General features: G+C 40.9%; 1 protein-coding gene across 2 annotated transcripts in view; it reads right to left on the bottom strand.

Annotated features, from left to right (window-relative positions):
- Positions 1-15,107, bottom strand: part of Ercc8 (ERCC excision repair 8, CSA ubiquitin ligase complex subunit) — a 40,439-nt gene that overhangs the window by 17,977 nt on the left and 7,355 nt on the right. The window contains exons 3-6 of one of the 2 annotated variants that reach the window (XM_075976094.1): positions 9,261-9,362; positions 4,890-5,013; positions 3,521-3,602; positions 491-559 (exon numbers count right to left, since the gene is read on the bottom strand). In XM_075976094.1, coding sequence (XP_075832209.1) covers positions 491-559; positions 3,521-3,602; positions 4,890-5,013; positions 9,261-9,362 — 377 coding nt within the window. The remainder of the gene's footprint in view (positions 1-490; positions 560-3,520; positions 3,603-4,889; positions 5,014-9,260; positions 9,363-15,107) is intronic. The other variant, XM_075976095.1, reaches the window with a different exon arrangement.

Below are 15,107 nucleotides of genomic sequence, written 5' to 3' on the forward strand. Positions count from 1 at the left end.
ATATCCCAGCATTTGTTTAGAATTAGATGATCTAATATGGCTAAAAATTAATAAAATCATTTATATTAATATAGTTTCCCCAAAGTATTGCTTAAAGACTTTTTCTAAATATTTGTAATGAGGAAAAAAATTTTTAAATATGAGGAACAAAGCTTCCCCATTAGTCACATTATCAGACAGCAGACACAAGACCCATCTGATGACCTAAGTCCCAATGTTCGTCTGTTTAAACGTAGAAACGGCTGACGGTTTTGAGCTGGCTTTCCTGTTCTCCCTATCCTCTGCGTTCCCTTTACAGTCACTGTTCATACAGACGTCTCAATAGTTCTGCTGGACAAGAATAATGCACAACAGGACTCTTTCTTTGCTGACTTAACAACTAGCTCAAAATGCATCAGTCACGTCATTTACAAAGAACACATGGTAAGTCATGTTTCCTTTTACTGACTAGTTCACTCAAAGTAGTAGTTGTTGCAATTAAGAAAAATACCTTGTAGAATGTGAGAACAGGATCCAGACTTTAAGTCACAAAGTTGTACCTTGGGTCCTCTAGTACCAACTGTTAGAGAAAAAAATGAAAAGATTTTATATAGCATTTATTATAAATTATAAGATCCTAGCAAACTACAATTAAGAATCACAACACTTTCACTGTATCTACACAGGAATATAAAATGTATGTCACATTTACAAACCTCTAAATCATCTTGAATGTTTGTGACTATAGAAATGTTCCTGTATTTGCACTGTATTTGTGCAGAACTGTGTGGTCCACAGTCTATTCTCATCACAGCAGATACAGATCCACACAGTGTGTGTGTCCACAGTCTATTCTCATCACAGCAGCTACAGATGTGCACAGTGTGTGTGTCCACAGTCTATTCTCATCACAGCAGATACAGATCCACACGGTGTGTGTGTCCACAGTCTATTCTCATCACAGCAGATACAGATCCGCACAGTGTGTGTGTCCACAGTCTATTCTCATCACAGCAGATACAGATGTGCACAGTGTGTGTGTCCACAGTCTATTCTCATCACAACAGTTACAGATCCACACAGTGTGTGTGTCCACAGTCTATTCTCATCACAGCAGATACAGATGTGCACAGTCTATTCTCATCACAGCAGCTACAGATCCACACAGTGTGTGTGTCCACAGTCTATTCTCATCACAGCAGCTACAGATCCACACAGTGTGTGTGTCCACAGTCTATTCTCATCACAGCAGATACAGATCCACACAGTGTGTGTGTCCACAGTCTATTCTCATCACAGCAGCTACAGATGTGCACAGTGTGTGTGTCCACAGTCTATTCTCATCACAGCAGATACAGATCCACACAGTGTGTGTGTCCACAGTCTATTCTCATCACAACAGATACAGATGTGCACAGTGTGTGTGTCCACAGTCTATTCTCATCACAACAGTTACAGATCCACACAGTGTGTGTGTCCACAGTCTATTCTCATCACAACAGCTACAGATGTGCACAGTGTGTGTGTCCACAGTCTATTCTCATCACAGCAGCTACAGATCCACACAGTGTGTGTGTCCACAGTCTATTCTCATCACAGCAGATACAGATCCACACAGTGTGTGTGTCCACAGTCTATTCTCATCACAGCAGATACAGATCCGCACAGTGTGTGTGTCCACAGTCTATTCTCATCACAGCAGCTACAGATCCACACAGTGTGTGTGTCCACAGTCTATTCTCATCACAGCAGATACAGATCCACACAGTGTGTGTGTCCACAGTCTATTCTCATCACAACAGCTACAGATGTGCACAGTGTGTGTGTCCACAGTCTATTCTCATCACAGCAGCTACAGATCCACACAGTGTGTGTGTCCACAGTCTATTCTCATCACAACAGTTACAGATCCACACAGTGTGTGTGTCCACAGTCTATTCTCATCACAACAGATACAGATGTGCACAGTCTATTCTCATCACAGCAGCTACAGATGTGCACAGTGTGTGTGTCCACAGTCTATTCTCATCACAGCAGCTACAGATGTGCACAGTGTGTGTGTCCACAGTCTATTCTCATCACAGCAGATACAGATCCACACGGTGTGTGTGTCCACAGTCTATTCTCATCACAGCAGATACAGATCCGCACAGTGTGTGTGTCCACAGTCTATTCTCATCACAGCAGATACAGATCCACACAGTGTGTGTGTCCACAGTCTATTCTCATCACAGCAGATACAGATCCACACGGTGTGTGTGTCCACAGTCTATTCTCATCACAGCAGATACAGATCCACACAGTGTGTGTGTCCACAGTCTATTCTCATCACAGCAGATACAGATCTGCACAGTGTGTGGTCCACAGTCTATTCTCATCACAACAGTTACAGCCACACAGTGTGTGTGTCCACAGTCTATTCTCATCACAGCAGATACAGATCCGCACAGTGTGTGTGTCCACAGTCTATTCTCATCACAGCAGATACAGATCCACACAGTCTGTGTGTCCACAGTCTATTCTCATCACAACAGTTACAGATCCACACAGTGTGTGTGTCCACAGTCTATTCTCATCACAGCAGATACAGATGTGCACAATCTGTATGTCCACAGTCTATTCTCATCACAACAGCTACAGATCTGCACAGGCTGCTGGGCTACTTCAAAGACGACTGAGAGGTAACCACAGTAAAATATCACAGGAAATCTCTAGCAGCACTTTAAGTGTGTTTATAGCTCTTTGCCACTTTATCACAGAAAATCATTCAATTTCAACAGTTCAGTTTTCTCAAGCTAATGCTATTACTACCCCTCCAGTTGCTAGACACAGCTTCATAGCAAGTCTGACTCAGATGAATGGATCTTGCAAATCCGTTAAGTGTCTCTCTCCTATAGATGAAGCAGCTGATTGGTGTCCAGCTGTGAGGAGACGCATGCAGTTCTCAGGAATAACTGAGTCCTAGGGACCAGATACCTGATAGTAGGTTAATATTTTTTCTTCCTTATACGCTAATATTTGTTATTGTTACAGGAATTATATAGATGCGTATCTGCTTTCAATCAATGTTAGAGAGAAATAAGTTTTCCTTTCATTGTGTTGAACTTGAAAATTTATAAATTAAAAACATTACATTTACTTTGTGTGTGTGCCAAGGATGGAGCATAGCCTGCTGTAGTCAGCTCTATCCTACCATGTGGGTTTCAAGGATCAAATGCTAGGTATTAGGTGTGGCAGCGACAGCCCTACCCACTGAGCTACCTCACCAGTTCAAACTGTCGTATTTTGTTCACATAAAATAGCTTAAAGTTTAGTGACTTAAAAGAACTCAGGGAACACATACAAACAGAAAGAAACAAAAAAAACGGAGATAGAGAATCAATACTCTCACAGTCTGAATCCCAGATAATAGCATTGCTGGACTTACACTAGTTTATAATGTTTAAAAGAATCTTTCCCTGGCTTAAAGTTTTTCTGTCAAACATAACTCTAAAAGGGGACAGTTTCCCACATGCAAAGGGCAGAAGGATGGTGTACGCACCTGCTACCAGACAGTGCTTGGTGGCTGCTGGAGACATGTGATGGCTATAAACCGTTTCCTCAAAGTTAAACACATCTGCAGCCTGTTAAACAAGAGACGTTAAAAATGCGCAAAATCAATTAACAAATTCTCTTTCCCACATTTTAAACATATTTCTAATTGACTGTCAGCAATTTATCAACTAAAACAACAAATCCCAGAAATTAAGGAAAGACAAGCCTCTAGAGGTTCACTGCCCCTCTCCAGCAGGCTAGCGTCTCTATGGACTCACCACCCCTCTCCAGCAGGCTAGCACCTCCATCCAAGTTCTAGCTAGCTAGGAATCTGCCTCTCAGCACCACGTGGCCTCCGTTTCCAGTATGCTAATCACAATCCTTTGGAAGGATAAATTGCAGTTATCGGTAACCACAACATCTATCCTTCTGGCTTTCTTCACCAAGTACTCTAGAACTTTTGAACAAGCCCCAGAGTCCCTAGCATTCTTTCCTGTCCACTTTTTCCTAGTTGCATTCACTGCTTTAGTAACGTCTGCCAGCCTACAATGCACCATCTCAATAAACTAGTTGTCTGTTTTCTCCGAGAACCAGCCTATCAGAATCTAGATTTCTTAGCAGGTTTTCCAAACCTTTAAACAGAACTTTGCTGGGTTTTGTCAATGGAGATTGGTTCAGCTACAAGGTACTCCACTGTGGTCAAAACGGGAAGTTCATGACATGCATTTAATCTATTTAGTTTAGGTTTTTTCTTGTTTTTTTTTTTAAGATAACGCAGAACTTACTATTTAGCCTGGGAAATGCCAACTCTAAAATTATGTCACATTTCTATAAAGAGGTATTACAGGCAGGTAGATATAAAGCTGAGTATAAGTAGTACTATAAATTAAATTTCATTAATTATATAATTCTGATCTCTATTATCTATTTTTATTAAGCTATATTATGAAAACTTTCTTTTCCTGCAAGTTTTTAGATAAAGAAGGGAAAAGTCTAATTCTATTACTTAACTTGAAGTTTTCAAATAATAAAAATATTTGCTAAGGTTTTGAATGCTGGTTACATGTTAGGCCTTGTGCTAGGTATTTTATGTATGTTGGCTCATTTAACCCTCAAAACCATTCTAGAAGGTGCCATCTTGACCCTCATTTACAGACAAAGGAACGATGCAGGTGCTCTGGCATTTGCCCACTGTCATAGTGTTAACAGAAGAAGTTAGTTAACCAGGATATAAGCCCAAACACTAGTTCTCCTTAACTATACTACTTTCATATCTGACACACAGAATGTCTTACCAAGAAACCACACCAATATGGTTGAGGATTCAATTTTCCATTATCCTACATAGCATTTTGGAAAGGTTTTAATGTACTTACCTGCAATGTATTTGTATCCCACACTTTCAGAGTTTTATCGAATGAGCTGGAAGTGAACATGCCTGTGTCATGAGGGTACCACTGAACAGTCTCTACGCTGTATTTGTGAACATCAGGATGGCTTCTACAAAACAGCAATCGAAATTTAGAGACTGCTGACTTGGGTGGGTTTCAAACGTAGTATTATGAAAAAGTAGCAGGCATGGGTAAGGAGATATGGATTACTACACTCACATCACACATCCTGTTCTAGCTGTTAAGAAGGCATCTTCAGATTAAGTTTCCGCAGTGAGATGTTGGGGGCCTGCCCTCTTCTAAGGCTCATCAAGTATCACTCATTCCTGTACTGTATACAGTTGGGGGGTGGGGGTGTTGGACAACTATAGCAAACTTCTTTCACCTTGCAGGTGGCAGGGGTTTTCCTAACTGGAAAAATACATCTTTTTGATTTTCTTTTCTCAATTATCATTATTAGAACTGGGGAATGCTTCACACACTGCCATGGGAACCCACACACTGCTGTTTACCAAGAAACTTACTCTGGCACAAAAGAATGCAATTGGTGGGTGTCAATGGGACCTACTAGTTTCATGTAACCTATCATGAAATTACAAGTATCATCTTGTGAAAGGCTGTCTTGCTTAAAAGACATGTTGTGTTCTCTGAGCCAGTCATCAGAACAGTAAGTATGCCATCTTACTCAATCTTAAACACTGTGATATTTTTGAGACAATGAAGGCAATCTGAATACCAGATGTTTGAGTCCAGGGATTACTGTATATGTGAGATAGTGGTACTAGAGTTATATTTACAAAAAAGGTCTTCATTTCAGTGACACAAACAAGTAGTTATTGATGCAATAATGTTATCTGGGATTTACTTAAAAATAATCCTGAAACTGTTTGAATATGTAGTAGATATGAAACAAATAGCTTATGATTGACAGTTGTGAAGGCTGGGTGATGAGTAAATAGGTTATTATACTCGTTATGTTTGTACATGGGAGAAATTTCCAAGAATAAAACAAACAAGTGTATAGAACATTATGTAACCCTGTGCAAACAGGACCATTGTGGGCTCTAATTTCTAAGAGTGAATGTCTGTAGTGCTAAATAGAGGCAAGGTCCTAAAGGCCTGCTCTGGCCTCGAGACAGATGTATATAACATATGGTCTGTATGACCACCCATGTTTCTGTATGTGTGTATGTATGTATAAGTAGTCACTAACTTTTCTGCTTTCTCCACCATTTTATATGGGTTAACTATATACTTGAGCCCACAATTTGCATAATTCTGATATTGTAGATACATCATTAGGTTATGCCAGCACGGTGTTTTTAAAGGCTATGGGGGAGGCACATACAGACGTTGAGTCAAATGTGTGGGCAGCAGTACTCAGGTGCCTTTCTTTTCTGCTAAGGATTCAAACTCCTCCTAGTTACAAGGAACCTCTGCCTTGTTATGAGCAAGTAAGTACCTACTTTCTGCTATAGAAATCGAGGGACTCTAGGCATTGTCTTTTCCTCTTCCTTGGCACCAAAGCTGCGTGCTTAGCTTTATTGATCTGTTAGGAACTATCATTGTCCAGGTCTGAATGGAAATCCCCAGGAGAGTTAGCTATTAGTCAGGGCTGTAGAGTTGGCCTACACTGGTCACATGTACTAAAGTTAACGGAATTATTTCTGTAGTGTGACCTTGGCTGTTCCTTGCTTTAACCTTTCTTTCTCCTTCCTTCCTTCCTTCCTTCCTTCCTTCCTTCCTTCCTTCCTTCCTTCCTTCCTTCCGGTAAATTTGATTCTCTAATTTTCTCCACAATTTCATGATATACAATCATCATTTCAGTAAGTTTCTATTTAAAATAAACAGAATCAACTTTGATATCCTCTAAGAATCTTGATTTCAATATAGACTTTCTGGTGAGTTGTTTTAAATAAAACCAGTTCTTATTGTAGAAATACAAACAAAAGCTCATTTATATTTTAAATTTAAATTTTAAAACAGGATACGATATTGTATCATTCTCTTATATATGACATTATTCCCATGCACATTTAGTAAGAATATTGGTAATAGAATCTTTTTAATGTCCAAGAACAAATAAATTAAGTATATTGAGAATAAATATTACAATGTAGTCTAAGCCACAATACTATACTAAATAACAATTATTTAGTATAGTATTTATAGTATTTTTAATAATTATTTAGTACAGTATTTACTAAATAGTGATACTACAATAAATTTTCTAAAATTATATTTTAAAATGATACTGTAAATAGTCATTTTAGAGTTTGAACTCAGGAATAAAAGTCATAATAAAATAAAATACAGACACATTAACATTTATTTATATTACACACCAAAAACCTCATCAAATCATAGTTCTTCAGAGTAACACTATCTAGCATATATACACATATACACATATATATCGAGTGTATTTAATATATCTATTTCATTATTTAATAAACTTAATGTGTTAAATTTTAATCTCAGGTAACATTAGATTTTAAAATTATTAAATTAAAGCCAGGTGTGGTGGTATACAACTTTAATCCCAGTACTCAGGAGACAGAAGCAGACAGATCTCTGAAGCCAGCACTTGAGAATTTAGGTTTTTTTCTTCTGATTAAGACTGAGGGAAAGTGTGTAAATGGCTCAGTCCTCTTAAAGAGCAGGTCCCATACTGTGTACTACTGTTACTGATCTTGGTTGCCCAATATTAACTAGATGGTACGACAAGAATGCTAAAGACACCATACACCTTGGTTGTAGGCCATGGAGAAATTAAGCTGGCACTGACCCACAATCCTCCTCCCAACAGGCTAGCTTTTATGGTGGGGAGGTGTTATGCAAGCCACTAGGAGAGAAGTCTCCTCAGTGGTTCCACCCAGAAATGGACCCTGCATCCTACAATCCCAACCTGCCAGGCAAGGTAGTGAACAGTGTCAAGTCTGGATTTGAGGTCTGCTCCACAGAAAGAACTTAGTCCTTGTTAAAATGTAAAAAACAGTGAGGAGGGACAGTCATGCCATACAACAGGGCTCACATGGGGGTTACTGGAAGAGGAGAGAAAAGGGACAGAAAAAGGGATAGAGAAAAGGGAAGAGTAGGGGACAAAGAGGGGGATGGAGACTAGTCTCTGGAGATAAAGTAGCAGGAGAGAGAGAGAGGGAGAGAGAGAGAGTCAAACAAGACAAGGGAGGTGGGGAAGATCCACCTTTTAAAAGGAAATGTAGCAAATGTGCACAGGAGGTGTCCTTAGTCCTGCATCTGTCAGGACCCCAAGGAGAGGCCAGTAGGTGCCTGAACACTAACAGTCCTGGTATTGTAAATGTGGCCAAAAGCCCATGCTGGGGAGTTCACAGGCTCTGCAGCAACTTGCCTACTACTGTTGTTTGCTAAATGGACCTGGAGTCAAAGGCCACTTCTCTTCTACTGTGTGGGGTCAAGGACAGAACTCACTGAGCCACCCAGCTGACCCTGGACTTTTTCTTTAGCTATATTCCTTTCCATTTACACAATAGTTTTGTTTTTTTAAACAGCTTTCAAGATGCTTTAACAATAATATTCACAGAAACCTGGTAAGAATGAGGGAGCAAATAAAATTACCTCTAAAACAAAACAAGCTGAGTCTCAGAAAGATTTTCAATAATTGTGTTTCTAAAATGAATCAACACTGTAGACACACAATTATAAATCTTCGGGACCATGACCTCAGGGCCTTTCCATGCTTTGGGAATATCTACAAAAGGGTGGCTGCTTAGATCTGTGAGCTTCTTGTGAGAACACCTCTTGGCAGCTAGTCTCTAAAGCAAAGTTGACTTAACAGATCAGAGAAACGGCAAAAGAGCTTTAAATGACTGTCACAAAGGAACTACCAAACAGCTAAGGAAGTCAGGACAAACAGGGCTATTTTAAGTTGAGCATTTTTATTTGTTGTGTTTTGTCTTGTTTTTTGAGATAGTTTCTCTATGTAGTCTTGGAGTTGTCCTGGAACTCACTCTGTAGACCAGGGTGGAAATCCGCCTGCCTATGCCTCTTTAGTGCTGGGATTAAAGGCATGCACCACTGCCACCCAGTTCAAGCTGAACCTTTTGAGTGAGTAACAGACAAGAAAGAAGGGCACAAAAAAGACACAAAAGTCTTTTTAGAATTTCATTTGAGAGCTGATACAAAAACTGGAGGAAATCACATGACAAAAAAATCTATCAAATTTTAATTGTTTTTTAAAAAAGCATCAAGGGAATTCTCAGTCAATTGAAAAAGCTGCTTCTGTCGTGCATATGACTGCTATTTTCATGTTTTGCATTTGATGCAAACAATACTGAACTGTTTACATACTCATGAGTTACACTTTCAAATACACACCTGCCAACGGAACACACTGCTTTACATGTGTAATAGGGTTGTCTGCTGGCGTTCTCAAGGTCATAGAGTACAATCACACCATCTGAACCACCCGATAACATGCTGACAATGGAAAAAGTCACATTAATCACTGTAAGAAGTCCACCTATTGATGGTGATTTCATATCTGCAAACACTGGCCTATATACACCCCAAAGTATTAAGGTAATAAGTACAGTTAATTCTAAAAGACTTTAATAAACTAAAATTTCTTAATATTTACAAAAGAACAGATACAGAAAACCTCAATCTCTGATCATTTTAAGTTTACCCCAACAACTGCAAAACAGAAAAGATGGTAGAAATAAGATGGAAAAGACACTTACTTAAGAAAGTAAAACATTACAGTATTATTTTACATGTCTTCTTAAATCTGTACAAAATGAAAACAGTGGCTACCTGTTCCTGGGCAAGTTATATCACCTATCTCAACCTTTCAACATTTGTAAGAATAGCAACAATGGAGTGTGTGTTGGGGGAGTTCTCCCCTAAATAACAAAGCTAACGTGGCAGTAAATGGAAGCAGGCTTCCTTTCCTTCATAATCATAATCATTCACTTCGTTTGTCCAGAGTCTACAGAGCATAAGGCACTGTGCTAATAACTGGGAATGGCACAGGCACACCGACCACCTGGAAGGCCAGTCTAGCAGGAACGACCTTGTAACTGCCTCACAAACTCTATGTACTAATTGGAATCACTGTGGCAATGGACGCTCCTTTTATTTTAGCTTGAAGCTTCAAGGATAGCATCCTTGGTTATATTGTATTAAAACTGGTACCTGAAAGCAGAAGAGAAAGTAGCCAGCAAGGTATGGGAAGTTTGCCATCTGTACTCAGTCTAGTGACCGAAGGAAGAAATATGTTGCTGACGTACGTATGGAAGGGAGATGGGAGAGAGAAGAGAGGTCTAAGGACCACACATTCAGTCTTACTTTTTTTTTGGGCGGGGGGGAGGTTCTCTGTGTAGCCCTGGCTGTCTTGGAACTCGCTCTGTAGACCAGGCTGGTCTGGAACTCTCAGAGATCCACCAGCCTCTGCCTCCTGAGTGCTGAGATTAAAGTCGTGAGCACCACACCCGACTACTCAATCTTACTTGATTGAGTGCTGTTCTTCAAACTAGTCTATTACATTGGTAGAGACTGTCAATTATTTGACTAGAAAAGCTTTGAAAATGATTTCTAAATAGTAAAAGTAACATGTAAGTACATGCTCAACAAAAGAAAATTCTTTATATCAATTCAACTAACTTACAACATTAACTTGTTTCCTCTTTTTTTAATTTATTTATTATGTATACAGTATTGCCAGTATTCTGTCTGCATGTATGCCTACAGGCCAGATGAGGGCACCAGACCTCATTACAGATGGTTGTGAGCCACCATGTGGTTGCCGGGAATTGAACTCAGGACCTTTGGAAGAGCAGTCAGTGCTCTTAGCCTCTGAGCCATCTCTCCAGCCCACAACATTAACTTGTAAAACATTCTTGGTTTTTAACTTTACCCAGGATCCCGACTGCTACTGGCTTGTTTACTAGCTACTACTACTAGACTGTTTGCTTCCTTTCTTCTCTTCTCTTCTCTTCTCCTCTCCTCTCCTCTCCTCTCCTCTCCTCTCCTCTCCTCTCCTCTCCTCTCCTCTCCTCCTTCCTTGTTTGGTTTTTCGAGACAGGGTTTCTCTGTAGCTTTGGAGTCTGTCCTGGAACTTGCTTTGTAGACCAGGCTGACCTCGAACTCACAGAGATCCTCCTGCCTCTGCCTCCCAAGTGCTGGGATTAAAGGCGTGCGCCACCATCGCCCAGCTGACTGTTTGTTTTCTAATTATGATTTTGTTTTTTTCATAACATTATCTGAAAAAAATCATAGAATTTGATGCTGTAACATTTAACTGACTTTCCTGGCAGTCATATTTTCAATTTAGAAAGTAACAGTAGGTGGTGAACAGTGCACTAAATTCAGAACAAAGCCTACAAAAGCGAGAACTTTGATTTTTCCCATATACACAATATTTCACATTCATTATTTTCACTGTTTCTATCTTTCTACCTCATTCAGGGTACCATTTTTAAAAAACATTTTTTACGAGATGAAAATCTTTTTGAAGAATGATCTCTTTTGGATCAAATTTAACTAAATCTTAGATATTCCAAATTTTATCTCACTACTACACAAAACACAGTTGCCCAATTAAAAACAGGCACATCTATGTCATCAAGGGTTTTTCAGGCATCCACAAGGCCCTTTCCGCAGCAACACCCCCTTCTTTACCTTCAGCTACTCATTAATATCGCCAGCTTCCTTTCCTGAACACTGCATAATTCACCACTCCAAAGTGTATCATGAATAAAGGGCTTTGAATTGTTTTAAATGAACACAGACCTTCACCCACTCTGTGCTTCTTTGCTTCCTTGACCTGTTCCATCTCTATGATTTATCATCTGGGCTAACACCCAGGTCATTTGCTCTGCAACTTCCAGTTTAGACTTTTAGACTGAATTAAAATAACCTTTACTTAAAACTGGTTTCTTTATTGTGATGTGATACCAGTAGTCAAACCAATACCTAGATCTACAAATTTATACATTTACATAAAGTATTGCTACTTTCCAGAAGTATTGGTCATGTTAAACCCTTATAGTTCTGTCCTGGTTATTCTAGCTATCTGATTTCAAGCCAGCAACAGGCAAAGAAGGGCTAAGGACTGCAGGGCTCCAAGAGTTCCTGTACGCTACTGATGATGTCTGCCTTCTGGCCTTGAAAACCAGTTTGAGTGGAGGAAAAGGCTTAATTCTCAGAATATTTTAGATTAAAGAAAAAAAAATAGTCTTCCTTTGGGCTTTTTGTGACCCTTTCCCTTACCCACACACTGACAGTGTGACCCTTTCCTTACACACACATTGACAGTGTGACCCTTTCCTTACACACACTGACAGTGTGACCCTTTCCTTACACACACATTGACAGTGTGACCCTTTCCTTACACACACACTGACAGTGTGACCCTTTCCTTACACACACACTGACAGTGTGACCCTTTCCTTACACACACACTGACAGTGTGACCCTTTCCCTTACACACACATTGACAGTGTGACCCTTTCCTTACACACACATTGACAGTGTGACCCTTTCCTTACACACACATTGACAGTGTGACCCTTTCCTTACACACACACTGACAGTGTGACCCTTTCCTTACACACACACTGACAGTGTGACCCTTTCCTTACACACACATTGACAGTGTGACCCTTTCCTTACACACACACTGACAGTGTGACCCTTTCCTTACACACACATTGACAGTGTGACCCTTTCCTTACACACACACTGACAGTGTGACCCTTTCCTTACACACACATTGACAGTGTGACCCTTTCCTTACACACACACTGACAGTGTGACCCTTTCCTTACACACACATTGACAGTGTGACCCTTTCCTTACACACACATTGACAGTGTGACCCTTTCCTTACACACACATTGACAGTGTGACCCTTTCCTTACACACACATTGACAGTGTGACCCTTTCCTTACACACACATTGACAGTGTGACCCTTTCCTTACACACACATTGACAGTGTGACCCTTTCCTTACACACACACTGACAGTGTGACCCTTTCCTTACACACACACTGACAGTGTGACCCTTTCCTTACACACACACTGACAGTGTGACCCTTTCCTTACACACACACTGACAGTGTGACCCTTTCCTTACACACACATTGACAGTGTGACCCTTTCCTTACACACACATTGACAGTGTGACCCTTTCCTTACACACACACTGACAGTGTGACCCTTTCCTTACACACACATTGACAGTGTGACCCTTTCCTTACACACACATTGACAGTGTGACCCTTTCCTTACACACACACTGACAGTGTGACCCTTTCCTTACACACACACTGACAGTGTGACCCTTTCCTTACACACACACTGACAGTGTGACCCTTTCCTTACACACACTGACAGTGTGACCCTTTCCTTACACACACACTGACAGTGTGACCCTTTCCTTACACACACACTGACAGTGTGACCCTTTCCTTACACACACATTGACAGTGTGACCCTTTCCTTACACACACTGACAGTGTGACCCTTTCCTTACACACACATTGACAGTGTGACCCTTTCCTTACACACACATTGACAGTGTGACCCTTTCCTTACACACACACTGACAGTGTGACCCTTTCCTTACACACACATTGACAGTGTGACCCTTTCCTTACACACACATTGACAGTGTGACCCTTTCCTTACACACACATTGACAGTGTGACCCTTTCCTTACACACACACTGACAGTGTGACCCTTTCCTTACACACACTGACAGTGTGACCCTTTCCTTACACACACATTGACAGTGTGACCCTTTCCTTACACACACATTGACAGTGTGACCCTTTCCTTACACACACACTGACAGTGTGACCCTTTCCTTACACACACTGACAGTGTGACCCTTTCCTTACACACACACTGACAGTGTGACCCTTTCCTTACACACACACTGACAGTGTGACCCTTTCCTTACACACACATTGACAGTGTGACCCTTTCCTTACACACACACTGACAGTGTGACCCTTTCCTTACACACACACTGACAGTGTGACCCTTTCCTTACACACACACTGACAGTGTGACCCTTTCCTTACACACACACTGACAGTGTGACCCTTTCCTTACCCACATATTGACAGTGTGACCCTTTCCTTACACACACACTGACAGTGTGACCCTTTCCTTACACACACTGACAGTGTGACCCTTTCCTTACACACACTGACAGTGTGACCCTTTCCTTACACACACATTGACAGTGTGACCCTTTCCTTACACACACACTGACAGTGTGACCCTTTCCTTACACACACATTGACAGTGTGACCCTTTCCTTACACACACTGACAGTGTGACCCTTTCCCTTACACACACACTGACAGTGTGACCCTTTCCTTACACACACACTGACAGTGTGACCCTTTCCTTACACACACACTGACAGTGTGACCCTTTCCTTACACACACACTGACAGTGTGACCCTTTCCTTACACACACACTGACAGTGTGACCCTTTCCTTACACACACACTGACAGTGTGACCCTTTCCTTACACACACATTGACAGTGTGACCCTTTCCTTACACACACACTGACAGTGTGACCCTTTCCTTACACACACACTGACAGTGTGACCCTTTCCTTACACACACATTGACAGTGTGACCCTTTCCTTACACACACATTGACAGTGTGACCCTTTCCTTACACACACATTGACAGTGTGACCCTTTCCTTACACACACATTGACAGTGTGACCCTTTCCTTACACACACATTGACAGTGTGACCCTTTCCTTACACACACATTGACAGTGTGACCCTTTCCTTACACACACACTGACAGTGTGACCCTTTCCTTACACACACATTGGCAGTGTGACCCTTTCCTTACACACACATTGACAGTGTGACCCTTTCCTTACACACACATTGACAGTGTGACCCTTTCCTTACACACACACTGACAGTGTGACCCTTTCCTTACACACACATTGACAGTGTGACCCTTTCCTTACACACACACTGACAGTGTGACCCTTTCCTTACACACACATTGACAGTGTGACCCTTTCCTTACACACACACTGACAGTGTGACCCTTTCCTTACACACACATTGACAGTGTGACCCTTTCCTTACACACACATTGACAGTGTGACCCTTTCCTTACACACACATTGACAGTGTGACCCTTTCCTTACACACACATTGACAGTGTGACC

The sequence above is a fragment of the Microtus pennsylvanicus genome, chromosome 6 (genome assembly GCF_037038515.1).
Source record: "Microtus pennsylvanicus isolate mMicPen1 chromosome 6, mMicPen1.hap1, whole genome shotgun sequence".
Lineage (NCBI taxonomy): Eukaryota > Metazoa > Chordata > Mammalia > Rodentia > Cricetidae > Microtus > Microtus pennsylvanicus.